Source organism: Lytechinus pictus, chromosome 3 (genome assembly GCF_037042905.1).
Source record: "Lytechinus pictus isolate F3 Inbred chromosome 3, Lp3.0, whole genome shotgun sequence".
In the NCBI taxonomy this organism is placed as follows: Eukaryota; Metazoa; Echinodermata; class Echinoidea; order Temnopleuroida; family Toxopneustidae; genus Lytechinus; species Lytechinus pictus.
In genome coordinates, this window is record NC_087247.1 from 76919985 (window position 1) to 76947415 (window position 27431).

At 35.6% G+C, this 27431-nt stretch overlaps 2 protein-coding genes and 2 long non-coding RNA genes across 5 annotated transcripts; 2 read left to right on the plus strand and 2 right to left on the minus strand.

Annotated features, from left to right (window-relative positions):
• The first annotated feature begins 3629 nt into the window (after window positions 1-3629).
• Window positions 3630-9359, plus strand: LOC135153701 (uncharacterized). The gene is made up of 2 exons (XM_064097747.1): window positions 3630-4947; window positions 5353-9359. The coding sequence occupies exon 2, from the start codon at window positions 5618-5620 to the stop codon at window positions 6395-6397; it is 780 nt and encodes a 259-aa protein (XP_063953817.1). The 5' UTR covers window positions 3630-4947; window positions 5353-5617; the 3' UTR covers window positions 6398-9359.
• Window positions 9360-9834: 475 nt separating this feature from the next.
• LOC135153783 (uncharacterized) lies at window positions 9835-13793 on the minus strand. Its single transcript, XR_010293290.1, has 3 exons — window positions 13382-13793; window positions 12863-12972; window positions 9835-11510 (listed from the first exon to the last, which is right to left on the minus strand). It is a non-coding gene; the product is annotated as an uncharacterized LOC135153783 (long non-coding RNA).
• A 3978-nt stretch (window positions 13794-17771) lies between these two features.
• Window positions 17772-23041, plus strand: LOC135153702 (trichohyalin-like). 2 transcript variants are annotated; one of them, XM_064097749.1, is made up of 4 exons: window positions 17775-18086; window positions 19757-20249; window positions 20617-20685; window positions 21021-23041. In XM_064097749.1, the coding sequence occupies exons 2-4, from the start codon at window positions 19763-19765 to the stop codon at window positions 21416-21418; spliced, it is 954 nt and encodes a 317-aa protein (XP_063953819.1). In that variant the 5' UTR covers window positions 17775-18086; window positions 19757-19762; the 3' UTR covers window positions 21419-23041. The 2 variants fall into 2 exon arrangements, with proteins under 2 accessions (XP_063953820.1, XP_063953819.1); XM_064097750.1 differs by having other exon boundaries at window positions 17772-20249.
• A 955-nt stretch (window positions 23042-23996) lies between these two features.
• LOC135153703 (uncharacterized) lies at window positions 23997-27382 on the minus strand. Its single transcript, XR_010293213.1, has 2 exons — window positions 26508-27382; window positions 23997-25875 (listed from the first exon to the last, which is right to left on the minus strand). It is a non-coding gene; the product is annotated as an uncharacterized LOC135153703 (long non-coding RNA).
• Window positions 27383-27431: the final 49 nt, after the last annotated feature.

The window sequence follows — 27431 nt, forward strand, 5'->3', positions numbered from 1 at the left end:
CTCTACTATTTTGTCTCCATATAGTTTTAAACCAATAAAGGTGGCCTTACTACATAGTAGCAACACTTTTTGCCTCAACGGGGGCTCGAAAATAGCACATTTTCCCATAAATAGGTGAAACATGGAAAAGGGATGGGTAATTTCGACGCCCCCGTAAGGGGGTATGCTTCAATATGCCAGCATTTTTTTATATGTAGCAGATAGAGGAAACTCTACTCTTTCGTATCCATATAGTTTTAAACCAATAAAAGTGGCTTTACTACATAGCAGAAACACTTTTTGCCTCAATGGGGGCTCAAAAATAGCATATTTTCCCATAAATTTGCAAAATACGTAAAAGGGGCGGGTAAATTTGGCAGTCCCCAGAGGGGGTAGGCTTTGCTGTACCAGCACTTCTTAATATGTAGCAGATAGAGAAAACTCTACTCATTCGTCTCCATATAGTTTTAAACCAATAAAGGTGGCCTTACTACATAGTAGCAACACTTTTTGCCTCAATGGGGGCTCGAAAATAGCACATTTTCCCATAAATAGGTGAAACATGAAAAAGGGATGGGTTATTTCGACGCCCCCGTAAGGGGGTATGCTTCAATATGCCAGCATTTTTTTATATGTAGCAGATAGAGGAAACTCTACTCTTTCGTATCCATATAGTTTTAAACCAATAAAAGTGGCTTTACTACATAGCAGAAACACTTTTTGCCTCAATGGGGGCTCAAAAATAGCATATTTTCCCATAAATTTGCAAAATACGTAAAAGGGGCGGGTAAATTTGGCAGTCCCCAGAGGGGGTAGGCTTTGCTGTACCAGCACTTCTTAATATGTAGCAGATAGAGGAAACTCTACTCATTCGTCTCCATATAGTTTTAAACCAATAAAGGTGGCCTTACTACATAGTAGCAACACTTTTTGCCTCAATGGGGGCTCCAAAATAGCACACTTTCCCATAAATAGGTGAAACATGAAAAAGGGATGGGTTATTTCGACGCCCCCGTAAGGGGGTATGCTTCAATATGCCAGCATTTTTTTATATGTAGCAGATAGAGAAAACTCTACTCTTTCGTCTCCATATACTTTAAAAACAATAAAGGTGACCTTACTACATAGCAGCAACACTTTTTGCCTCAATGGGGGCTCGAAAATAGCACATTTTCCCATTAATGGTCAAAATACGTAAAAGGGGCGGGTGACTTCAGTAGTCCCCAGAGGGGGTAGGCTTTGCTGTATCAGCACTTCTTTATATCTAGCAGATAGAGAAAACTCTACTCTTTTGTCTCCATATAGTTTTAAACCAATAAAAGTGGATTTACTACTTAGCAGAAACACTTTTTGCCTTAATGGGGGCTCGAAAATAGCACATTTTCCCACAAATAGGTGAAATGTGTAAAAGGGGTTGGTGATTTCGACACTTCCTTAAGGGGGGATGCTTCAATATGCTAGCACTTTTTTATATGTAGCAGATAGAGGAAACTCTACTCTTTTATCTCCATGTAGTTTCAAAAGAATGAAAGTGGCTTTATTTCATATCAGAATCGTTTTTTGCCTCAATCGGGGCTCCAAATTAGCACATTTTCCCATAAATGGGTAAAATACGTAAAAGGGTGTGTAACTTTGACAGTCCCCAGAGGGGATATAGGCTTTGCTGTACCAGCACTTCTTTATATGTAGCAGATAGAGAAAAATATAATGTTACAGAGGTTGATTTTTGGTGTCATTTTATCGCAAAAATATCGAGTAATATATGGTATTTGCCCTTTAACTAAGCAAATTAAGACATACATACGGTCATGAAGCGTTTCAGTATTATCGGTATATTCTTTCGTGTCGAATGCTGATATTGTGCAATAGTTGTTGATGTTAATGATTGAACAGATAGATATCAATGCACATGCAAATTTTTGACCCAAATCATGGCAATTTCGGGATGAATTTTATTTCAAAATATATTAGCTGTCTAGTAAACGAATTAAATCGATTTCTACTATCCGAATCATAGTGAAATTCGCATTCAATTAAGATTGTCCCATTGTCACACTCTGTGCAATAAAATATGAAAATAATTACTTTTCATTTAAAAACAAATCCAAGAGGGCCGCCAAAGATATCAATTTTGAACCCCGTTGGACACGATTTTGCAAAGGGAACATCAAGATTCATTAACTAGAAACTTCAGGCAGATACAAAAATGTTGAGTGAAAAATATATTATGATGGTGCAAAGGAACTCCCATTTCCGATTCGTCTACATAACGCAGTCATACATGGTATAGGTTCATTGTTGAAAACTAGGCTGAAAACGAAGCCTATAGACTGCCCAGTGGGCAATCAATCTTTGCTGAAATAATTTATTTATCAGCAGAGACATAATGGAGATGAAAATATGTTGTTTGGAAGATTTAATATCATGCAAAATGCAGGAAACATCAATAAAGTAGGCATATCGTTCGCACACCTCAGCTATATGGTGAAAATAGGCCCAAAACGCAGGATTTCTATGTGCGCATCATATTGAAAAGGGGGCTGAAATCACAGTCTATAATGTCATTTCCAATTACTGGCATATATTTTCTAAAAGTAGAGATATAGATGAAGAGAATGATATTATGCTTGAGAGGAAATATATCAAATAAAGTACACTAAAAAAGAAAATAAATTTCTGAATCGATTTTCGACAATTTTTGAAGCAAGAAATCTCCCAAACTAATGATATGCAAATTTTATTACGTAATTTGCATATGTAAACAATAGTTTCTGTTCGTGAAATTTTGCATATCTCTTGTGCATTATTTGAACAATATATTTTGAAAGTTTCATACAAAACAAGCAAGGTTTGGCTGAGATATTACCCCTTGACTTCATGCTATGTGTAGAATGTCTAAAAGATGGTGAAATAGGGCCATTTTGTAGTGACGTCATATATTACGTCATTTCGGAGGGAAGACCACGGATAGAACCCGGCAGCAATGCATTTTTGTAAACTTCAGGGTCCATGCCATCTAGCTATGGGGTCATTTGCTTGTCCGGCTTTCGGTTGAATAAACCTCCTGGGCTGCCGGACTATTACCTTCTTCTCTTAGTTTGTTTAATGCTTTTTCATATATACTTATATGTCTTTTGCACATTATCAGTTGTTCCCCATTCTTTTTCTTTTTTTTTCCCCCCCACTCTTATGCACCAGTTTATTAAGCCTTTCTTTGTAACCTGTTTGACCCACCTCTCACTAATTCTCTTGTTTTTCATCCCATTATCACTGTTTTGTTCCAGATCCTGTTTGATGTTGCCTGCCTCATTATTTTAATCCCTCTTGGCTTGAGGTCTTTTACTGGCCTTACTTACACTAACTTCCCTTTGTGTCTGCCTACTCCTTTTCTTTCATCCCCTTCACTAACCTGATTGGTCTTCTCTACTCACTAATGCCCCTTTTGTCTCCTTGTTTCTAGTGTTGCTGTAGCTTGTTTGTGGTCTATATTATGGTTGTTCCACTTTATATGTTTGTCATTTTGCCTCCGACGAAGATTCTGCTAGGATCGAAAGCTTAGGCCCCCTTTTTGACTTTCTAACTTTTTAATTATTTGATGAATTTTTCTCAAACCTTCGGCAATATTTTTTATTATTTTTTCTGCTATTTTTACAATAAACTTTTTGTCAGGGTGAACTTCCCCTTTAAATTTTTCATATTTTTCTTTTAACTTACCCTTTAATTTTTAGGACATTATACATTCTGCCCATCAGGGGTGGTTACCTTGGGGGAAGGGACAGTGTCCCCACACTTATTGAAGCACTAACAAAGTGCCCCTTTTTCCAAAATGCCCCCCCCCCCTTACAGACGTTCTTAGTGCCATTTTTTTCTTAGAAATAGAAGGACGTGTGTCATGTGTCAATGAGTGCCCTTTTGCCTTTTTATAAGTGCCCATTCTCTATAAGTTGCTTGTGTTAACCGCTCTTCCAACTAGCACACTCGCTTGCTATGCTCGCTCGCTTGATATATGACCCACAAGCATATAATCTTTATATTTAATAATCAGAAATCTCCTCAGTCAAAAAAAAGTTTTGTCCAATTTAAATGACCACGAAAAAACAGCCATTAAAAAAAAAACTGATTGTAAATGTCATCATTTAATTAGAGTGGTGTACGCCCTTTTCAAAAGAAAATGCCATTTTATTACCTACCGCCCCCTCCCCACTTCCACCTTTGCCCCACCGCCCCTGTCATTCATGATGAATGTGTAGAAAACAACTAACATACATAAGAGCAAGTCTAATTAAGTTTTACTACTAGCAACCTATGTAAAAGCAATACAGATATAACTGCTTGAACACAAGAGGGCGCTGTAGATTTTAAAATTTGAATAATTAATTACTGTGCAACTTTTGACCTTGACGAGTTATGAAACAATGTTCAGTGATTTTTCATCTAAAATGTGACAAAAAATCAGGTAGATACAAGAGTTGAGGCACGAAAATGAAAAAGGAGGCATATATCTGATGTATGGCCCGCGGTCTAATAATGAATAACAGCTATTTAAACATCCCTATTATTGTGATTACCGTGGTAACCTTGATTATGATTGGTTGGTTATACCATCGTAGTTTCCATACTTGTAACTCATGATGAAACAGGCCCCAGTTTATCATGTTTAATACGTTTCCTGTCCCCTTTATTCTCCAGCATTTCTTACTCTGTTTTTTTCCATTTAATCATTTTCCCACTCAAGTTCTTTTGTGCCGCCTTTCTCCTACATATGAAGAGCTAACTTTCAAAAGGGGTTAGGTCTATTTTTCATCAAATTTGATTTTTATATCTTAATGTATAGATTTTTAGTAGCTCTATAAGATGATACCATAGAAAAGTTGAAATTCCTATTAAAAAGTGAACAAAAATGGCAAAGAAAAATCACTTTTTTCAAAAAGGGTTAGGTCCATTTCAGTTTAGTTGCAAAGGGGTTAGGTCCACACATAATATTTTTGGGAAATAATATCTTTAAAAATATGAAGACAGGTATATTTCTTTTATACCCAATTTTATGTTCTCATGGTAGGGTATCATGAAAATTCAGTTTCGCATAAGAATATTGCAATATGGGAGAATTAAAAAAAAATGATTTTCTTGGAGTGGACCTACCCCCTTTTGCAACTAAACTCTTCTGAAGAACTCATTTGTCAAAAGGGGTTAGGTTCATTTTTCATAAATTTTATTGTTTTCTGTGTCTTAACCTCTAAATTTTTAGTCACTCTGATGATACCAAAGAAAATTTGAAATTCAAATGAACACGTGAATGGAAGTGGAAAGAAAAATCACTTATTTAATCAAAAGAGATTGGATTCACTTCAGTTTACTTGCAAAAGGGGTTAGGTACACAATGATATTTTTTTTTTAGTATATAGAAAAAAATTGGAGACAGGTAGATTTCTTTTATACCCAATTTTATGTTCACTGTTCACATGATAGCGCCACCTGCTCACGTTTGTGCAAGAACGACGACGACGTAAACCGATTGTGCCTCACAATTTCATCATAATTTTCATCTTTCTGACCTATCGTGATACTACTTATAGTTGCTATAGTGTTTATACACCACTATTAGAACTCCAGTAATCAGCAGGACATATTTGAAACGATGGAAACAAGGAATAAAGTGAAAAACAACTCGGCAAAAGCAACTGGGAAGGCTCAAACTCTGACCAACGATACACCGAAGGAAACCAACCGGGACCAGCAAGGGGTAGAGTCGTCCCACTCTTTGCCTCATACGTCTCGCTCGTCAGGTGCTCAGCCATGTACAACGGAAAGAAAAGACACCACTGAAGACAAAGAAAGACTTTTTGGAGATGATCTTCAGCGGAGAATAGAGGATGCCCTTCAATCAAAAGAGGTGATTTCATCTATTGTGAAGGCGGTTTCCGATGCCATTTTGGAGGACGTCAAGAATGAAGTCTACAAAGCAATCGATTTCGATATGCAAGAGAAAACTAATAAAATCGCAGATCTTGATCATCAACTGCATAACGTGAAGGCACAGATCTCATCTTTTCGTGATGTCATGGAAGAACAGGAACAATATTCCAGGCGAAACTGTCTTCGCTTTCACGGGATCAACGAATCAGCGAACGAAGTAACAGATGACATCGTTATCAAAGTAGTCCGGGAGAAACTTCAAATCAACATTCAGCCATCCGATATCGACCACTCTCATAGGATACCGCTTCGAGCCAAAGGGCCGGCCAACGTCAACGACCACAAAGACGTGGTCAACAAGGAGCTGACAGCCAGGAAGAAGCGGACGGAACCCCAATCAACCCCATCATTGTCAAGTTTGCACGATACAATGCCCGAAACGCAGTGTACAAAGCGAGATCAAAACTCAAAGGATCAAATGTTTACATCCATGAAGACCTGACCAGAATAAGAAGTGAATTGGTATACGAAGCCCGTAAGCATGAACGAATAAGGAGAGTTTGGACAAACGATGGCCGTGTAACTGCACTTACCAAGGATGACAGAAAGGTAAAACTAAGGAAAATCAGTGACTTAGATAAACTTTGACTTTGATCGACCAATTGTTTACATTAACACGCTTCATTATTAACCCATGGGTCTGAAGTTCCCGTGTTTAAAGTGTGATAAGTCGGTAAAATCAAATCAAAATGCTGTTATGTGTGTAAAATGTACCAAATGGATTCACTTGTCATGTTCTACAATAGAGAAATCGTTTTTTTAATCTAATTCTGACTGGATTTGTGAAATATGCTTATTCAGTGAACTTCCTTTCCACCATATAATAGATGTAAATGTTTCAAATGTTAATCGTCCTTTAAGAAATCCAATTGTTTTAAATAAGGAAAATGTATTTGATACGCTCAAAACTTTTTCTGGTATCATTATTGCACATTTAAACGTTTGTTCTTTATTTAAAAACATCGAAGAAATCCGTTCTATTGTAAAGGAAACGAAAATTCATATTTTAACATTATCAGAAACTCGATTAGATGAATCCATACCTGATGAAGAAGTAAACATTGAAAATTATATATCTGTGAGGAAAGATAGGAACAGAAATGGAGGTGGAATAATCACTTTTGTTCACAAATCGTTGAATTATACCTACCCACAAGAATTATGTGTTGAGGGTCTAGAATCAATCTGTATAGAGGTGCATTTACCTAAACAGAAACAATTTATTGCATTTTCATGGTACAGACCTCCCGACTCAAGTGTAACTGTGTTTAATCTCTTTGAGAAAGTTCTTCAAGATATAGAAGTACGAAGACTTGAATTTGTACTGGTTGGAGACCTAAATTGTGACCTCCTCCCAAAAAAGCTTTCAAACAATGCAAAGCGCCTTTTAGAAATCTCGAAAGATTTCAATTTAACACAACTTGTAAATTCTCCAACACGAGTTACTAACTCGTCACAAACACTGATAGATCATATATTTATTTCAAACTGTGATAATGCAAAGAGATGCACCGTTATACCTGTCAGTCTAAGCGATCATTACATGGTCGCGCTTTCTTGGGGAAAGGTCAAACCTCAGATATGTTCAGACCATTGTTATGTATACTCTCGTAATATAAAAAATATTGATATTGAAACCTTTGTTAATGAAATTAATGACATGCCAAATAATGATATACTTTGTGAGAATAACACGGAAAAGGCTTATGAAATGTGGATGAAAATGTTTTAATCAATTTTGAATAAACATGCTCCTATTAAGAGAAAAAGAGTAAGACACAAAAAGTCTCCTTGGATGACGAGTGATATCTTAGAGTTAATGCGTAAAAGGGACAAAGCAAAAGAAAGGGCAAAGATATCTAAAAATATAAGTGACTGGAATGAATATAAGAAAATTCGTAATAATGTAACATCTGCCCAAAGATCAGCCAAGCGAAAATACGTAACGGAAAGTATAAAAAAGAATGTAGGCAACTCAGCTATGATGTGGAAGGTTTTACGTGATATATTGCCAGGTAGAAATAAGAATACAGGAATACGAAAAATTGTTTATAAAAATGAAGAATACGCAAAGAGCAAAGATATTGCAAATGTACTTAATGCCCATTTTTCTTCTTTAGCTATGAATAAGAAGCAACCAATTCAGCAACATGGAGCCAGAGGAAATCCGGTTCAGTTTATGGCTCATGTAAACTCCTTCTTTTCATTTGCTCAGATTACTGGAGAACAAATCAGAAAATGTCTTTTAGAGATACCACGTAACAAAGCGACCGGTCTCGATACAATTCCTTCAAGTATTCTGAAAGACTCGTCTCCCTGTATTGTTAACACACTGGCAAATATCATTAATTCATTGAAAGAAGGGTATGTTCCACTCGAATGGAAAAGGGCAAGAATTACTCCATTATTTAAGGGTGGTGATGCTTCAAATCCATTTAATTACAGACCAATATCTGTATTACCAGTACTCTCCAAAGTCATAGAAAAGATAGTCTTTAAACAAATATATAAATATCTAAATGAAAATGACATACTTATTCCAAACCAATTTGGTTTCCGTCCAAACTTTTCAACAAGCCTTGCTCTATTAAATCTGACTGAAAATATTACTAAATCACTTGATAGAGGTGAGTCAGTTGCCCTTGTTGCATTAGACCTGGAAAAGGCATTTGATATGATTAGCCACGAGATATTGCTTAAAAAATTAAAATGTTATGGATTTGATGAAAATTGTTTACGATGGATTCAAAATTATTTTCAATTTAGAACCCAGAAAACCGTCATAAATGGAAATGAATCCACTGAACAAATTGTACAATGTGGAATAGCTCAAGGGAGTATTCTTGGGCCTTTGTTTTTCATACTATACATGAACGATCTCCCCAAAGTAATAAAATATTGTAACATATCACTTTATGCAGACAATACCTGTCTGTATGTATCATCTAGAGATCCTACTCGAATGCAAGATATGGTAAACGAAGACCTGGCCTCTATTCAAGATTGGTTAATACACAATGAGCTTTTGTTGAATGTTAAAAAGTGTAAGCTGGTCATTATAGGCTCGAAGCGTAAGACCAATTTATTTGCCAATGTCAATGTACGGATTAATGACCAAGTTCTGGAAAGAGTAGAAAACTGCAATTGTTTGGGTATCGTTATTGATAAGGAATTAACTTGGCGACCATACATTGACGGTGTCCGATCCAAAGTCCTACGAAGTTTCTTTATGTTGAGGAGAATCCGACCATATATAGACATATCCACTGCTACTCTTTTGTATAAGACAATGATTCACCCCCATTTCGACTATTGTAACACCGTGTGGATGAAACCTGATTCAACTTCTCTGAAACGGCTTCAAATCCTCCAAAACAGAGCATTGAGGATAATTCTACAGGTGGATTGTCGCTACAGTAGAACACTTCTTTATCAGACTGTTTCTGTTGACTGCTTAAATGTAAAGTTAAAGAAAGACCTCGTCACTTTGCTATTCAAACTATTAAATAATCTGCTTCCAAATGTGCTAGACTCAAAACTTACAATTAAGGACACGCACCATTCACTTAGAAATATCGAACAGTATATTTATCTCCCAAAACCCCACACCAATTATTTGAAAAATAGCTCTTTATATCTTGCCAGTCATTTATTCAATAATCTCCCCCAATCTGTAAGAACACAAACAAATCTACCGGCTTTTAAAAAATGCATCCAAAATATTTTTCCTATTAGTTTTCCATAATTGTTGCTGACTGAAATTCTGACCATTGTATTGTTTTCGTTTTTTTATCATATATATTGATTGTACTTTTGTTAATGTTTTGAATGTGTATATATTTATATATATTTTTTTGCTTTTTTAGTTCTTATTTTCTTATCTCAAATCTTTATTTTTATCATGTACAATGTAACTTATATCTGTTCAAATGTTTGTACATGTATTTATTATTTTGTTCATGATTTATAATTTATTGTTTTATGTTTTTCAACTTTTATGTACGGACTTGCTGAAAAACAGCCTTGCGGCTGATAGCAGGTTTTTTTATCCCGTATTTAAATAAATAAAACATACATACATACATACATAGGGTAGTACATCATGACAATTTAGTTTCTCATAAGAATATTGCAATAAGTGAGAATGAAAACATGGTTTTTCTCGGAATGGCCCTAACCCCTTTTGCAACTAAACTCTTCATATATTTCCTTCTTTTCCCACTTGTTATCTGTCTCCTGGTTTCCATAAATCTTGTCTTATTTCTCTTCCACCCCTTTTGTTCCTACATCCCACATTCTAGCTCTCTTATACCACCCCCCTCTAAATTATCTCTTCATATGTGCCCTCCATTTCTTTCTCATCTCTTTTCAACCCACTTTTCATCACTCTTCCCTCTCTCGATCTCCATCTCATTTTGAATTTTGCCAATTCCAACTCCCTTTCATTTTAGCTCTGTACAAATACTATATTAACACAAATGAAAGACATGAAGGAATTCTCTGGTTAGTGGTGAATTTTATTAATTAGCCAGAAAAAAATATCACATTATCAGAGGATTAAGCTTTACCTTTTTCTTAAGCGTATGTTAATACTTTGAACCAAAAGAAAGTGTTTTTTTTTTTGTATGATGGGGCAGCGATCCTGGGGGGGGGGGGCACAGTTCCCCCTAGGGAATTGTCACAGCACCCCCGGTAAGAATAGCTAATCCTCTGTGGATAGGTCCATGCCTTTCACCTGACGAGAACCTGTTTTAGGTGTTACCAAGTGCTCTTTCTTGTATGCAAATTTTTACCCAAAAATGCCCCCCCCCCCGAATGTGTTCTGCCCTTTCATATGAGGGCCGTTTTATGTGTTAAAAAATGCCCCTCGCCTTCTTGTAATTGCCCTTTCTCGAATCACTGCCCCTTTTTACCCAAGAAAAGTGCTCCTAAAGAACTTATTCTGTGCCCCTTTCACCTGAGAAGGGCCCGTTTTATGTTCACCATGACGAGCACCCTTTGAAACAAGAAAACAATATTATCATTTCTATAATATACTTATGAAGGAAATCCTTTAATAATTCATGTGGGTGGGGGTAGATAAGCAGTTTCGTACAGATGGAGGGGGGGGGGGGGCTTGAAGGACTTGCCCCCCCCAAACAAACAAAAATCACGACCAATAAAAAAAAGAGAAAAGGGTGAAATATATCATTCTGAATATTTTGTCGAAATCTATCACAAAATTTGATTTTCTTTATAAAACTGTCAAAATTTTGCTTGCTCGCAACTTTGTAAAAATTTCACGTAATACAGCATTTTACATGTGCCCCCCTTTCAACTTCGCTCCGCCGCTCCTATTTGTATGTTTATAGCTTCTCCTTTTGCAACCAGTTTTAATGAAAATCAACAAGAAATTTCATACGTCATGAATTTGGGGTTGTGATAATAATTTTGTTTTAAAAAAAAAATGGACTTGAAAAAAAAACCTTTTCCATCTTCATCAAGTGCTTCTTAAGTCAGACTCTTCAATTTTGAATTGTTGGATTTCTTGAATGAAAACATCTGTTACACCAGTCCTGCAGATTGAAAAAATAGAAAGAAAATCAATGAATTTAAATCAAAATTGTCATGATTTGTAAAACATAAACGTTTTAAGTGAGACTATACACATATATATTTGTTCAACACATAACATAGGAAATCTTACTTCTACTAATTATAAACTTGTACTTCTATAAAGCATATCACTTAAACATGTTCTATGCAGTTTACATACCACTCTCCATTATAACTACATTTAAAAAAATGTCAGTGATTTCTCATAAATATATAAAGTAACATCTATATATAATAGTCAGAATTAAAGGAGAATGAAACCCTTGAAACCAGCTGAATCCATATCAAAGAGAAAAATCAAAGAAACATATTGTTGAAAGTTTGAGGAAGATTGAATGAATAATAAGAAAGTTATGAGCATTTGAATATTAAGATCACTAATGCCATGTAGTTCCTCCCATTGGCAATGCGACCAAGATCTGTGATGTCACACACGTACAACTCCCTCATTACTTTAGTAGTTATTTCACTTATATTCTCACTTTTATAGAGTCTATCACAAGGTGAGGTGTTCTCTTTAAGAGAGGACAAGTACAGAGGTTTCACAACATTTTATCATTGATGAATCGTTTGTCATATGATTAGAATGAGCAAAAAGAGATGTTTTGGGGTATATTTTCAGTGTCCAAAAGGGGAGAGTTGTTCATCTGTGACATCATAGATCTTGGTCCCATTGCCAATAGGAGGATCTCCATAGCATTAGCGATCTCGACATTCAAATGCTCATAACTCTTCTATTGCTACTCCTATTTTACTCAAACTTTTGTTGATCTTATTCTTTGATTTTTCTGCTTTCACAAAAGCTAACTTGCTCCAAGAGTTTCATTCTCCTTTAAAGTTGATGGCCCGTATTCTGATAGCAGGTTTAACTTAAACTCAGGTTTAAAGTTGTGGTTTAAGTATGGGAAGCCAAAAGTATCAAAATTTTTATTAAGTGGTATGTTTCTTATGTTTACTGTACTCTTTCCTGATTCATCAATGGTGAAGACAATCATCTATTTATAGACAATTATGAATGATTTGAGAGCCAAATGAGCTATTAAAATTATGATATCTCTACTGTTAGTGATTTATGTAACAATTGGCTCTCCATACTTAAACCACAACTTTAAACCTGGGTTTAAGTTAAACCTGCTATCAGAATATGGGCCGATATGTTTTGTTGCACAGAATATTTTGATCTGCGAATAAAAACAACACTAACTATAATCTAAAAACAAATTGAAATAGGTTTTTCAAAGGCAGGTCTATTTGTTGCCTAAAAAAATTGTGAAAAACCCCCATTATTAAAAATAATCACTTATTAACTCACTCATATGGTTGTATTTCTCTTTGTGGTCCAGTCACTGTTCTATTAGGCCTACTTCACAAATTATTTATCATTACCAATCACCTCCATGGAAATTGTAAAACTGCATCATCCTATTGGACAAAATGTAAAATAATAAAGATTTAAAAAAAAACGTAAATCTACAAATATGAAATATGAATATCACACTAAAGAATGATTAAAATGAATTTTATAAAATATAATATAAAACATTAAAAATAAATATTGCTTTGTTTATAAACAATCAGGAAATAAAAAGGCCATTGAAATACTAGTACATCAAGGACATGACCTTATTTAATAAATTTGCCCATGGTACATAACTTTTGGCATTAGTTCTATTTTAGACTTGAGAGCCTGTATATATATAAGTGTATATTCAGTGTAGATCCTACCTCTTAGTGGCTCAGGTTATCTTTATTTAATGTACTGTAAACATGGTTAACATTCAATGCATGTAATGTAACTGTAGTTTTGTATGGGTTAGTTTAACTTATATACCTGGATGAAAATCTGCAAAATGATGCATGCACTTATGATCATCATGTTTAACCATATAGGTAGACCTCTACTGTTTTTCTTGTTCTTCAAACTCAACCTGTTTGTGAAAGAAAAGAGAGAACAATAATAAGAAGTGATCTTTTTCATGGCCGTATGTACACCGTTAAAAAAAACCTGATTTTACAGAAAAAAATCAAGATTTTGCAGAAAGCAATAACAGAATCATTCTGTAAATTCATAAAACAGGAATTTTTCTACAATTTAACAGAACAGATCTGTTTAAAAAGGGGAAAATGGTGTTTTATTTAAGGAAATTTGTAAGGTTCCATACACTAAATACCAATTTCCTGTAATTTTACATGATATAATGTAAGATTACGTAATCTGGTAAGATTACAGGTGTTCTCGAGACTCTGCTGCAGGAACTTCTTTTATTTTAAGGATAAATTTTCTAACAGTGTAGGGGGAGGGGTTTGGGTGGGAGCTGAAATGTGAAAACCTTCATCAAAAAAAAAGAATTGCATGAAATCCTTCAATTTTACTTTAGAAAATGCAAAAAACGGACCTAGGTAATATTGGTCGCTTCTGGCCCTCGCTTTCTGAATTTCAGGTTTCTCTAAATTTTTCCACATGTCTGCCCCCCCCCCAAAAAAAAAAATCTGCATCTTTATATTTCTGAATCTTATTTCATTTGATTTTAACAACATAATCTCATGCACAAGGTCTAGATCTATTTGTAAGAAAGTATAGATCTAGTCCAACCAGACTCAGTGCTGTGCGACTGCATTCATGTATCTAAATTAGGTCTAGATCTAGACAACGATACACTCTCGATCTATCTGGACCTAGAAAGTAAAGCTTCGGTTCTAAACCTAGATCTATATTGATTTAGAAATTGTTGATGTCAGACTTTTATTCCTGGCTAAACCTTCATTGCCATTATTGACCGAGAGTAGATCTAGATTTGTCCTTGGTCCACTGACACTGACAGTCATACTCGTAAAATGTAAATGGAGAAGTTTAGGCCCAGACCTAGATCTAGGCCTAAATTATAGACCTAGATCCTAAGCACTGGGGGAACGTATCCGGGAAATTATAAGTTAGATGACTAGATTTGAATTAGGTAGGCCTAGATCTACATCGATGGATAAAAGTAAAGTAAGTAGGCCTAATAATAAAGTAAGATTAAGAAATAAGAAGCAAGACTAGATGATCAGTACTACTACTAGATCCTCTGTTAACCAAGTTAGAAATTAGATCGAGATCTATTGATAATAAGACAAACATGCAGAGCAGCATGTATTGTTACTTCTAAGACCGAGTCTAACCATATTTATAAATAACAATAAGACTAAGAGTTAAAATGAGTGGGGGCTAAATGCAGAAGAAGTCTGATGAAGTTATGAAATTATGGCTTAGGCCTAGATTCTACTTTCTGGTCTATGCAAAACAAATTTGATATCTGAATTTCCTGAAAGAAACTGAAAGTGAGGATTGATTGACACAATGACAGGTGTATCTTCTTCCACACTCTGCTTCACCGTTTATTCCTGACTGAGTCTCGATCTACTGAAGATAGATGCAGATCTCCCTCTAGATATAACGTTACAGTGTACAAAAAGAAGCTTCATTCTTCTTGTTTTAATCAATTGTGGGCTCCCGGCCCGATTTTCTCTCGATGCCCAGCCGGCTAGGAGCCCGTACAATTACATGTGGATAACACAGCGACATAACCACAACACTGCATGCAACATACAGGCTGCACTGGGCGACGATGACAATCTAACTTCAATTTTAAAGACCAAATTCTGCTTTTCTTTAACAGAAGAATGATAGCAAACTCTAATTAGTTAAAGAAATAACCTAAGATAACAAAATACAGTGTTAAATGTGTAAATAGTCTACTGAATTCATGTGGTTATATCAATTTATATGTACTCACCGGAGTGTTCGTAGGTCCATTTTTCGTGTGGAAAGAAAAGTTTCAGAATAAATAAATTAGACGACGTAATGAGGTCAAATGAATAATTAATTCTGTAACACGATACCACTAGTATCGATGACAAAGAATCGGGGAAATCACTTATCAATGACGCTCTTAGCCAATGAAAAGGCCGAATTATGAATATCTTCACGCTCATGAATGTCAATGAGGGCTTATTTTTGTCTTCAAATGATCACGGTAGGCGGAGCCTAATCTCATTTGTTTTGTGTTGAACGCACACGCAGCTTTCGGTCTAGTATATTATAAGGTCTTTGATTCAAACAAAGATATCACCCATATTTAAATAGTTATTTGCAAAGAAATGGTACCTGACAGTAGTTGCTAAGAACTCACTTTTCAAAATAATAACATTTGTTATTTTGATCCACTGAATTAATGAGATATGAATATTCATAATCATGGTTACGGAGTGATGTAAAATGGACATGCATATTTGAGGAGAAAACATATTGCTCAAACTCTGAACTTTAAATGGCTATCACAATGTTGAGTTATTGATTGGATTCTATGTTGTTCTAGCTTTAATATGCTGCATTACATTAAAAAATTGGTGTATTTTTTCATTATTTACAACTTAAAACATAAACCCATACCCGGTTACGGAGTGACGGTTACAGAGTGACATCTGAAATATTCACACACAGGCAACGTAAAATGAACTTATATTTTAAAATTTTCTTTTTGATATGATGTAAAATGACGTTCAGATTATCCAAAAGAAAATTTTACAAAACTAGCGATAGTTTTCTGTTAAATTGAAATTCAGTAAAAGACAATATATGTAGTCCCATGTAATGAATTTTTTGTATGGTTTGGATTCTCCTATAATGAGATGCGAAAGAAAAAAAATTTGTGGCTAATTATGTTTCCCTTAAATGAAATCCCATATGAGTTTTAATAGAAAAATTTGATCCAGATTTGAAATAGAGCCAATACAAATTTTTGGAAAATGTCCACTTTTGCTTGGAATTGCCCAGCTCCATGACCCACGTTCAAAGTACATATATAATAATTCAGCACCACATGGGTGCTAAATTGGAAGGGGTCAAAGAACTTAAAAAGTATCAAGCACTGGCACTATGATACCAACACAGACTGTGAAAATAGAATGACACAGTGCAATTTTTAACACTTCATTAGTGTAGTCATGATCCCCAAACTGGCATCTCATTTGCATCCAAGGTATCTTAGGGTGTGTTTATGCTTCCATTGCGGAGACAGAATCAGCGTTTTCAAACGTCATTTCAGAACGCCGATCGTAAACGTGGTTCTGGGAGTGCTGTTTATGCTTCATTTTTCAGAGGCGAATTCGCAATCTGCAGCTGGCTTTGGATCATAATTTTCGTTGAGCAGGAAAGCGAGGTCAAATTGGGTGCGCCCTTTTTCGAAAAAAATTTTCCGAGTGTTGTTATGGTCGACTAGTATTTCAACTTTGAACAATTTCCAATCTTTTAGTATTGCATGGAGCTACTTGACATGGCCATATAATGGTGAGGATAATAGTTAGACAAAATAAAGTACGTACAGTTAGGGCCTACATAAGAAAATAATAATGAGACATCAATTTGTTGTTGCTACTGCAGGGCTTCTGGCTCAGCAATGTCTCCTCATCATAACTCATGTACCGAATCCCTCAACATTCATCGTGATAGTGACAGTACATAATTTAATATTAACTCATGCAAATGTACATTGGTCATTATTAAAACCAGGGAGTTGAGAGGTAATTCGGTGGAGGTACAGAACCATTCAACTGTATTTGCCCGCGGATTTTCATCTCCCCGGGAGCATGTACCAAATGACGTCATTTAAACACGTTTACGATCGTGGTTCTGTTTATACTTCTCCAGAAAGCCTGATTCTGGTCAAACGACGTTTACAAACGCACCTTTTGTGAGTTTCTGATCGGCGTTTTGAAACGTCGTTTAAATAAAATTAAGCATGGACGGAACCGTGTTTTGGACTAATCACGTTCAGGATTCAATATAAAAACAAAATCATTAGATTAGAATGAAAGGATAGGAATAAAGATTGTTATTCAAAAGTTTCAAAACAACACTCCATCCCCCTGTTTATCTTATGTGTAAGTTCTTATTCAACTATATGACACATTAATTTACCCCCCTGCTACAGGTACAGGAAAAGGTCTATTTCTTAATTTCCCCCTTGAAACCAGCTGAAGGGATTTCGAGACTTAAAGTGAACTTTGAGTGACCTACATGATTAAACATGAATCATTCATTTACAAATTCCAAAACATGCTGGATTTTATAATCATGGCCAACAGTATTATCTGCTTAATATTTGATTGTCCATGACACAGGTGTGAAATTTCTCACAAATCCCCATCACTGTCAAAACCTACACACTGTTTTTACAGCCTGAAACTTAGACCCCTGTTACACATACGTTTGCAAGTGGACTGAGGCCGGCCCCGGAGGCGGCTCGACGTATGTGTAACATCAACTTTTTTTGAAAAGCCGGACTGAGGCCGGACTGAGGCCAGGTGGACTCAGTCCACCTCTGGATGTGGTTTGAGGCCGGCCCGAGTCCGGACTCAGTCCCGCAATCGGTAGGTGTAACACCAAAGTGGACTCGGCGCCGGCTTATAAGCGGAAGTGACGCGACCTGTCATCATCAACAATGCATCGGCCGGGCGCGCTTTTGCCATTTGGACCAGGCATGCAGTATATATTATAGGTAAGCCTCGCCCCGAGCGTAAAATTACATTGTTTTTCATCATTTATTGCTTTAAATTTTAATTTCCTCATATCCAGCAGCCTGCACTAAGACACGACATATTCTGTACTGGTGGGCTAAAAGTTTAAACCGTTTATTCCTGGTATTTTCTCCGAACAGAACTGATGAGTGATGGTGACTTGTAATTCAGTCCCATCCCTATATTTCTGTGGGTTTGGGAATTATGATTTTCGATCGTCTGATCATTTCCTGTTTATTTCGATGTTTTTAAATACATCGCTACTGTGATTGCACCATCTGAAGAATGATCATTATTTTTTTGTTGGCGATGATAATTTATCAATACTAATAGACAGACTAAAAACAATAGCCTGGACAGGAGTGCCATACATCATGAGCCGTCATAATTTTTCTCATATGATTATGAAATTATGACTCATCATCATCAGACTCGGAGTCAGACTGTCAGAGTTAATACATCATCTTATGCCTCAAACAAAGTCATCATGATCATGAGGCATGAACTTGATGAAGTATTTAACTTTGATTTTGAAGGCATGGCCAGGGGCAGGCCAGGCCATGAGACATGAAACTAGACAATTGCCATTAATTATTTCAAATGCCAATAATCCACTCAGTCGGAGTCGCACATAGTCAGAAATTGGACATGAAATATGTCGCTAGACATTGAAACAAATGAGTAGGGTCTAGATCTACATATAAAATAGTGTCTGCCTGTAAAATCCCCACAAAAAAGAAGTAGACTAAAATAAGTAGATTCTAGCGGTGAGTGCATAAAACAATGTTAATACAGATTACAGTACAATAATATACACAACTCTAACTTCGAAGTCCTATCCCTAACCAACCAAAGTCATCAGGAGGCCGCGTACTCTAGGATGGACGCCGGGGTCTGCGAACCCTAACCCTAGCTGTAACAGACTCTGCGTACCTTACTATTATAGTATTAACTGTCTCTATAATTAACACTCTAGGCCTACCATCTCTAAATGATCATTAAACCGTCTCTAAAATTATCACTAGAAGCAAATTGTATTAAAAATTGTATACATTAACAGATTAACACGTGATATGATAACAAAAGAAACTTGTAAATAAAGTATGAATAAGTTCTTCTTCCACCGGTATTCAGAGATCAGCGGCTGGCCACGTGTTAGTTGCCGAGCTGTAGGAGTTTATCTTGATGGACTTGATAGATTTTTAGAATATTATTTCCCATATTTTGTATACTATATGGATTTCTAGATAGTTATTTTAGAAAGTGATTTCCCATATTTTGTATACTTTATTTATATTAGTTATGTCATTCTAAGTCATACCCATATTTTTCAATTGTTTTATTCAATTTTAGTGATGGGTACATATGGAACTTTAGCGGAATAATTTGTCCATCGATCATCAAATGTTACATAGCAGGGGGAGAAGGGCCTTCATATATCTAGGTGGTCGATCAATCTGAATCATTAAATTTGAATTTTTGATGATATTCATGTCAACTGTCCCCTGACAAGAGAAGTTGTTGACAAGATCAAAAATCCTAAAAGGTGATTAATAGATGTTACACATAATTTTATATAATAATTTTACCACATCGTAATCTTTGTGGTTACCATTATTAATTTGTATTTGTATTTGTTCTCTCATTTTAGATCAAAATGGCACCAACAGGGAGAGGGAGTCTGTGGGAAGATGTGGAGACGCTGTGCCTCCTGAATATTTGGCGGGAGAAAAACATTCAAGAACAGATGGATGGCACAGTAAGGAACAAAACGGTATTTCGTAAGATATGCCAATTGATGAAAGAAAGGGGGTTCGAAAGGGCAGAGGACCAAATCAAGCGGAAAATTAAACAACTAAGAGCGTCCTTCCGAAAGACGGAGGACAATAACAATCGATCAGGCAGGGGGAGAATTACATGTAAATTCTATAGCGAACTGCAGGAGATCTTTGGGGGCAGACCAGAGACTGCACCAGTTGCCATTCTGGCGTCGCAACCAGAGGAGGAGGATCAATCTGAGTCGCTAGACTCGGTGGACTCTGATTCACTGCCGAGAGAGGAGGAGGAGGATGGAGCCGAAGAAGATAGAAGTATAACGGATGATGAACTGGAGGAAAATGATGTGGAAGCACCAACAGAATTGGGTAAAGGATTCCTCTTCCTTTTTTCATTTGTAATCACATATACATGTTTATTTGTATATACATGTGTAATTATAAAGACTAATCCTTTTTGGCTCTTACCCTCTCAGTGTGAGCATTTAAAATAAACATTATTGGTATCATTATATTGTCTTGATGTATCATTTTATACTGAGTAATATGAAAGGAACTGATTTGAATTTAATAAAATAAAAATGTATTGAAAGTTAGCCTTTGTTTTAAAATGTTTTTACTTCAGTGACACATAACAACATAAAAATTAGTTCCCCTTCATTTTATGCATAAAAATGAAATGTTTATTATTGTAGTCACTTATTGTAATCGCTTTTCTATCCCTCATTTTCTTTAGTTGGCAATTTTCCACCGGAGGATCTAGAGGGACCTTCAACATCATCTGCTAATGGACGTAAGGCAACTGGTAATATAAACAGATTGTTTCCATACATTTGCTTATTTATAGTTCATATGATATTTGAATTCGATTCAGCAAATTTTCAAGAAAAGGGGCCTTTTACATCCCGTTGATGTTGCTTTCATGCAGTATGATTTTTTTTTGCAACTCAAGGTTTTCTCACTTGATTTGTTGTATTAGCTATTAGAAGTGTGATATTGCATGCCTTATGTCAAATACAGAAAAGTATGTGTGTAACAAGTTGAAAGAAATAAAATGATTGTATACCTTTCTTACCGCTATCACATTTGATTGATTTTTTTTTATTTACGATGTATTTTATACTACCTACTTCATAACAGGGGAAAAGCGGAAGAAATCAAAGCTGCAGGAGTCCTTCGGACTGATAGCCAAGGAGATAAAGACACTGGAGGAGGACAGTACAAATGCCTTCAATGCTAGGGAGGATCGGTTCATGCAGCGCCAAATGGAGTGGGAGCGTGAGCTCCTAATGAAGGCACAGCGTACTGAAGAAAAAAAACTAGAGGAGAAGGAGAGGAGGAGAAGAGAAGAGAGGGAGCATAGAGAGCAAGAAAAAGAACGTGATAGACAGCATCAACTCCAAATGCTTCAGGCCTTAATGGCTGGTATGCGGCAGTCGTCAACTTCAATGTGGCAGCAACAGGGAAACAACTCCCAGTCCGGTCCAGAGCGGTCTCCAAATTCCTGGCCCTACAATCACGATTACACTCCACTGTAATTGTTACAAACATAATGCATTCTTCAAGTGGAGGAGTGTGTGTGTTTGGAATTCCCACGGTGGTAAACATGTATTTGTCATATGAGATGACACTTTTCAGGATTTTTGTTCATCACAATTTCTTTCCTCAGTACTTGTTGCTGCATATCATTCACCTGTACTCTTGCCATGCTGAAACCCTTGTTTTTACTTAGCCATCCATCTCAGTGCTGCCAGAATCATTGCCAAGGGCAAGGGAATTTACATGTAAATTGTAGATGTTAGTACTTTTTGTTCTTAGCACTTATAGATTTTTATAAACATATAACTTTGTTTTTATGTAGTTCTTTTTTACATCAAGTAACCATTTACTTGCTATTGGAACTTTTGTACATCTGTATATAAACATTCATTTTTATTTTTTCTTCTATTCTATGCATAACTTTTGAATGGACTATGTTTTATTGTTGTTCTTAAATAAGATCTATATCAACCGCTGCCAACCCTCATTTTGTACCAATTTGATATTGCCAAAGAAAGTTGAGTCACAACTTGAAAGTGTAAAGTATTATATCTTTTTACTGCTCATTTTTGTCAGTACCTGTTATCTTGCAATTACTGTACATGTATAAAACAGGTTATATACATATGCATTCACACAAAGTTACAAAGTCTATTTGCTATTTAAGCACACATTTCTACATGTGAACTTTTGTACATCTACAGTATATATAAACATTCCATTTTTATTTTGTCTTCTATTATATACATACCTTTTCGAATGACTGTTTTATTGTTCTTAAATAAGATCTATATCAAATGCTGCCAGCCCTCATTTTGTACCAATTTGATATTGCCAAAGAAAGTTGAGTCACAACTTGAAAGTGTAAAGTATTATATTTTTTAACTGCTCTTTTTGTTAGTACTTGTTATCTTGCAATTTCTGTACATGTATAAAACAGGTATATGCATTCACACAAAGTTACAAAGTCTGTTTGCTATTTAAGCACACATTTCTACATGTGAACTTTTGTACATATACAGTATATATATATAAACATTCCATTTTTATTTTGATCTTCTATTATATACATACCTTTCAAATGACTATGTTTTATTGTTCTTAAATAAGATCTATATCAAACGCTGCCAACCCTCATTTTGTACCAATGTGATATTGCCAAAGAAAGTTGAGTCACAACTTGAAAGTGTAAAGTATTATATTTTTTAACTGTTTGTTTTTGTCAGTACTTGTTATCTTGCAATTACATGTATAAGATGGGTTATATACATATGCATTCACACAAAGTTTCAAAGTCTATTTGCTATTTTATCACACATGTCTACATTTTTGTTTGTCATCATTGCATTTGCAGTACTTTTCAAAAACTTTTCCCCCCTTTTCTTTGTATTTATTAAGAAAGAAACTGTATATTGGCAATAAAACGTTACCAAAGTCTGCCTTTCGATAGTGCCAACTAATTTAAACTCAGGACATAATTGTGGTATATTTTATAACTTTTCAGTTACTATGTAAAGAAAATTGCACTTTGTGAATGCATTATGCAAATATTGCACTTTTATGTTTTACTTTTTATGTACGTGTTCATTATTCTCTGAATAATAAATAATTTGTTTGGTATATTTCCAGTCTTCTTGCCTGATTGCATGTGTGACCTAACCCTATACCTTTACCTCTGTTAATACATTGTCTACCTAGATCCAGTCAAATGATTGGCTGAGCATGCTTTTCATGGGGATTTGCGAAACAATGCAAACAAAATATGGATGTTATTTTGATCGTTCAAAGCAAATCGGCTCTTTAACAAAAAAGACTATCTTATATATACATGTATTTGCAAAGCTTATAGAGTCAAGGAAAGTGTGATTTAATCCTAAGAGAATATAATAATAGAGGTGCCATATGTCATCTTGCAAGAGTTGAAAGATAACATATCTTGGCATCTCGGGTATTAATTTCTCCTCTTTGGAAAACATCACATTTTCCAAACACTACATGCTTTGCAGAAAAATAGTCCCTCTTGGAATATTTAAGCATTTACAGGCCCAACAAAATTCTATATTACACCCCATGTCAGTCAAAATAATGTTGTAATATAGTGACCTAAATTGCCTTTTTGGTACATGTACTATGAAACTTTTTGTTTAAATTCTGTATCTTTATACTTCATAATTTGTTTAAATTTTTTTTAAATAAAAAATATTACCTTTTGATTCTACAATGTTAAATGGACAATGATACATGTTCCAGCCCCCCCCCCCCAGAAAAAAATGGACATCAACAAGACAAACTATAACACCTGGGGTACCCCCCCCCCCCCAAGATTTCTGTGTCTGCCACTGACATGTACTTAATGTGTTTTCTAAACAAACTAATCAAATATGAATAGGAATCAAATGGGGACATATTAGTTTCTATTCAAATTCTCAGAATTGAAGAGAATCTGAAGGAAAAAGATGAATAGAATCTATTCTAAATAAGAATAGAAACAAATATGTCCCCATTTGATTCCAATTTAGATTGGTTTGCTTTTAGAGTGTTATAATACAGAAATAATAGGATAGACCCTTAGCTGAATTCTTGATGTTTTTTCTTCTTTTTATTCATTATCGGAGGCATGTTGTATTTAACATATACACAGAAAATACCTAACAATTTTGAACTAAAAGTGGTTAGAGAAGAAAAAACGACATATATGTACAAAACAGCTATTTCATAGTGGTTGAATACAATCCAATATAATCACATAGCTAAAGAGATAATGACCACTTGCGCCTGCCCCCAAGCAATTACTACTTATCCACATGGGTTTGAAGATAAATCATGTTTATCTGGTATTGTTTTATATACATTATACATTTACCTCTGTAACCTTTGTTTGAAATTCCTCTCCAAATGAATACTTGTTAGCACATTGAATACAAGAAGCAAATAGTACAAGATATTATGATAAAAGAACTACAAATAGGTAATGTTTCATGTGTATTAACCTCTGTGTCCTTTGACCTACATAACCCTAAACAAAATTAATTCATCTTCCCATGATGAGGCATGCTGGTGTCAAGTTTAAAGTGCATCTTTTAAGATTAATGATTGATATAAATTATCGCATTGATGAAATAGCAAGAAAGTCACATGGACAACAAGAAAAAAAATAATGCTTCTGGCACTATATTTGCTTGAAAAAATAACAATACAACTGCATTTTACCTCAAATGAAATAACATAACACAAAACTGGCTTTTGAATGGGCACAGGATAAGATGGTTAAAATGTGTTCATCACTTGTAGATCATATAGGCAAATGAATTTGAATTTGAATATTCGGTTTTAAAACACTTAAACTTATGTCAGTCATAACAGGGAAGAAACACAAGATGAAAAGAAGATTGCAGTGTGCTATGCTACTGGTCAGATGCATTGCTATGTCAGTGCATACATTAACCTCTGCTATGCATACCTAAAGCCCCCAGCTATGGTTGACAATAACATAAACCCAGTCTTACTGTATCCATGGATTGGGAAAGAGACTGATACAAAGAAGAAAAAAAAATCATTCTAATTAATTGACAATCTTCTGGCCCTGATAATCTTATCTGCCATAGGCCTACCTTAAATTTACTACTTTTTCATCACTCTGTATAGTAAAATATGAAACAAATGACTTGGTGAAATAAAAGCATATTATTAAAAAAAAAAAAGATTATTCATTACAAAAAGGCCAACCATCTACTTTAAAATGGATTATAAAAAAATAACAGATTTGCATTTTCTCAATAGTCTATTATGAATGATTAACATAAATTAATAATTAAAAAGGAAAAACAAAGAGAAATGTCCAAGAGAGAAAACTCTATTCTTGATAACTGTTTTACATTACAAAACAGAGGCTACATAACATTTTCAATCATGAGGGCGGGGGTTGGGGGGGGGGGGGGTCATTGACTAACCGAATGAATGAGTTCATTTGAGGCTCTGTTTACACCTGTGGAATATCATTAACAGTGGTTGAAGAAATGCATAAAAAAAGTTACCTAACATACTGAACAAGAGCATCACGCACTACAGATGCTGATGGTGCAGGCCTTTGATTTGGCAAAGGACAAGGTGGCTGAAACTCTCGTAATTCATGAGCAACATCAAGCCACTCGTCATCTGGCTCATCGGACTGCATCTGACAAAGGTTATGCAAGGTACAACACGCTCCAACAATATTAGTTACGTTCTCAAGAGCGCTGTCATTGCGCTTCAATAAGCATCTCCATCGCCCCTTCAGTCTACCAAAACTACCTTCGATGACCATTCTCGCCCTGCTGAGCCTGTAGTTAAAGTTAGTCTGATCTTCAGTCAGACGACCATTATCGGCAAAACCTTTCATTAGCCATGGCAGCAGTGGGTAGGCAGGGTCCCCAAGTATCATCAGCGGAACATCTTGGCCATTGATGTTTCTTGTCATCTGGTCAAAAACAATGTATTGAAAATGATAATAATGAAATATAATCATTTAATAATATTAATAACATCAATACTAAGTAGAGGTCTATTTTAATATCATGAAGATGTTTAGAAAAATATATATTAAAATTAATTCATTAAAATACACATTGATCATGCTGATGAACATGCAGGCCCGTAGCCAGGGGGGGGGGGGCACGTGCCCCCCCCCCCCAAGATCACACACCCATCCTTATAGACCCCTCCCCAGGACGTTGATCAATTACATGTATGTGCCCCCCAAACATCAAACACTGGCTATGGCCCTGCTGATGAAATATCAAAATCACACAAACCTCAGTGTTTTTAGATGAATAGGTGGAGCAAACTAATGGTAGCCTATTATTACTTATGAAATTTTAAAAGAAGATCTACCCTTATTCTAGGCTTGATTTCTCTAGGTTTATTTATTGTTTTAAATCCTTTGTTTATATTATCCCTTTAAAAAAATGAAATGTGCATGTTACTATTGACTTGTAGATCTATGAGATTTTAAATGATTGTAGTCTATCATAATCTTTTGTGGCTTAAATCTTTAATAATAAAATGAAATTTAATTCAAGTTTTATAAATTAGATTTAAAAGTAAACGTACATTTGGAAGCAGTTCTCCATTTTCCGCTCTTCGGTGAAAAGAAGAGTTTGCCAGCACCCGGGCATCGTGGCAGCGTCCTGGCCATCCTACCATGATATCTGTGAACATGTACTTATGGTCACAAACTGCCTGGAGAATGACAGAGTACCATCCCTTTCGATTATGATAATCAGCATGGTAATTAACAGGTCCAATTATAGGGATATGGGTTCCATCAATGGCACCTGCAACTTGGGGAAACCCCATGTCCTCGAACCCCTGAACAGTTGCCCGTAATCTATCTCCAGAAGGAAAGGTAATATATCTTCTCATTAGTTCTTGTACAATTACAAGGCAGGTGTCGTTGACGATGACATTGGCGGTACATCTCGCTACCCCAAAAAGATGCCCGATTGTTCGATACTCGCAGTTTGTGGATAAACGCCACAGAGTTATGGCAACTCTCTTTCTGACACAAACTGCTTTACGCCATCGTGTGTTTTGGCGACGAATAGCCGGTGCTAGCTCACCACACAGAAAATCAAATGTCGACTTGTTCACACGGAAATTTTCACGAAAATCTCTTGCCGTGAATCTCCCTTCCACTATCCTCTCCCAGAAATGTCCAGATCGCTCCTTCATCCACACACTCCTTTCCACGGTGCAGGCAAACGTTATAGCACATAACAAAAAATAGTACCGTACTCGCCGACGACGTGCTTCAAACTCCCGGAATCGCCTTTTTTGAGCACGTCGAAATTCCCTCCTTCGATCAGAAATAATAGTTACGATATTCTTAACCTTCATAATGCAATTATATAAACAAAATATGGAGGTAAGATATGTGTACGGATCGGTCGCGATGTCGATGAGATCCAATGCAATTAAAAAGACCTGCAAACCGCGCGAAAATATTAAGCGTTTGTTTACATGAAGTGCGCCCCA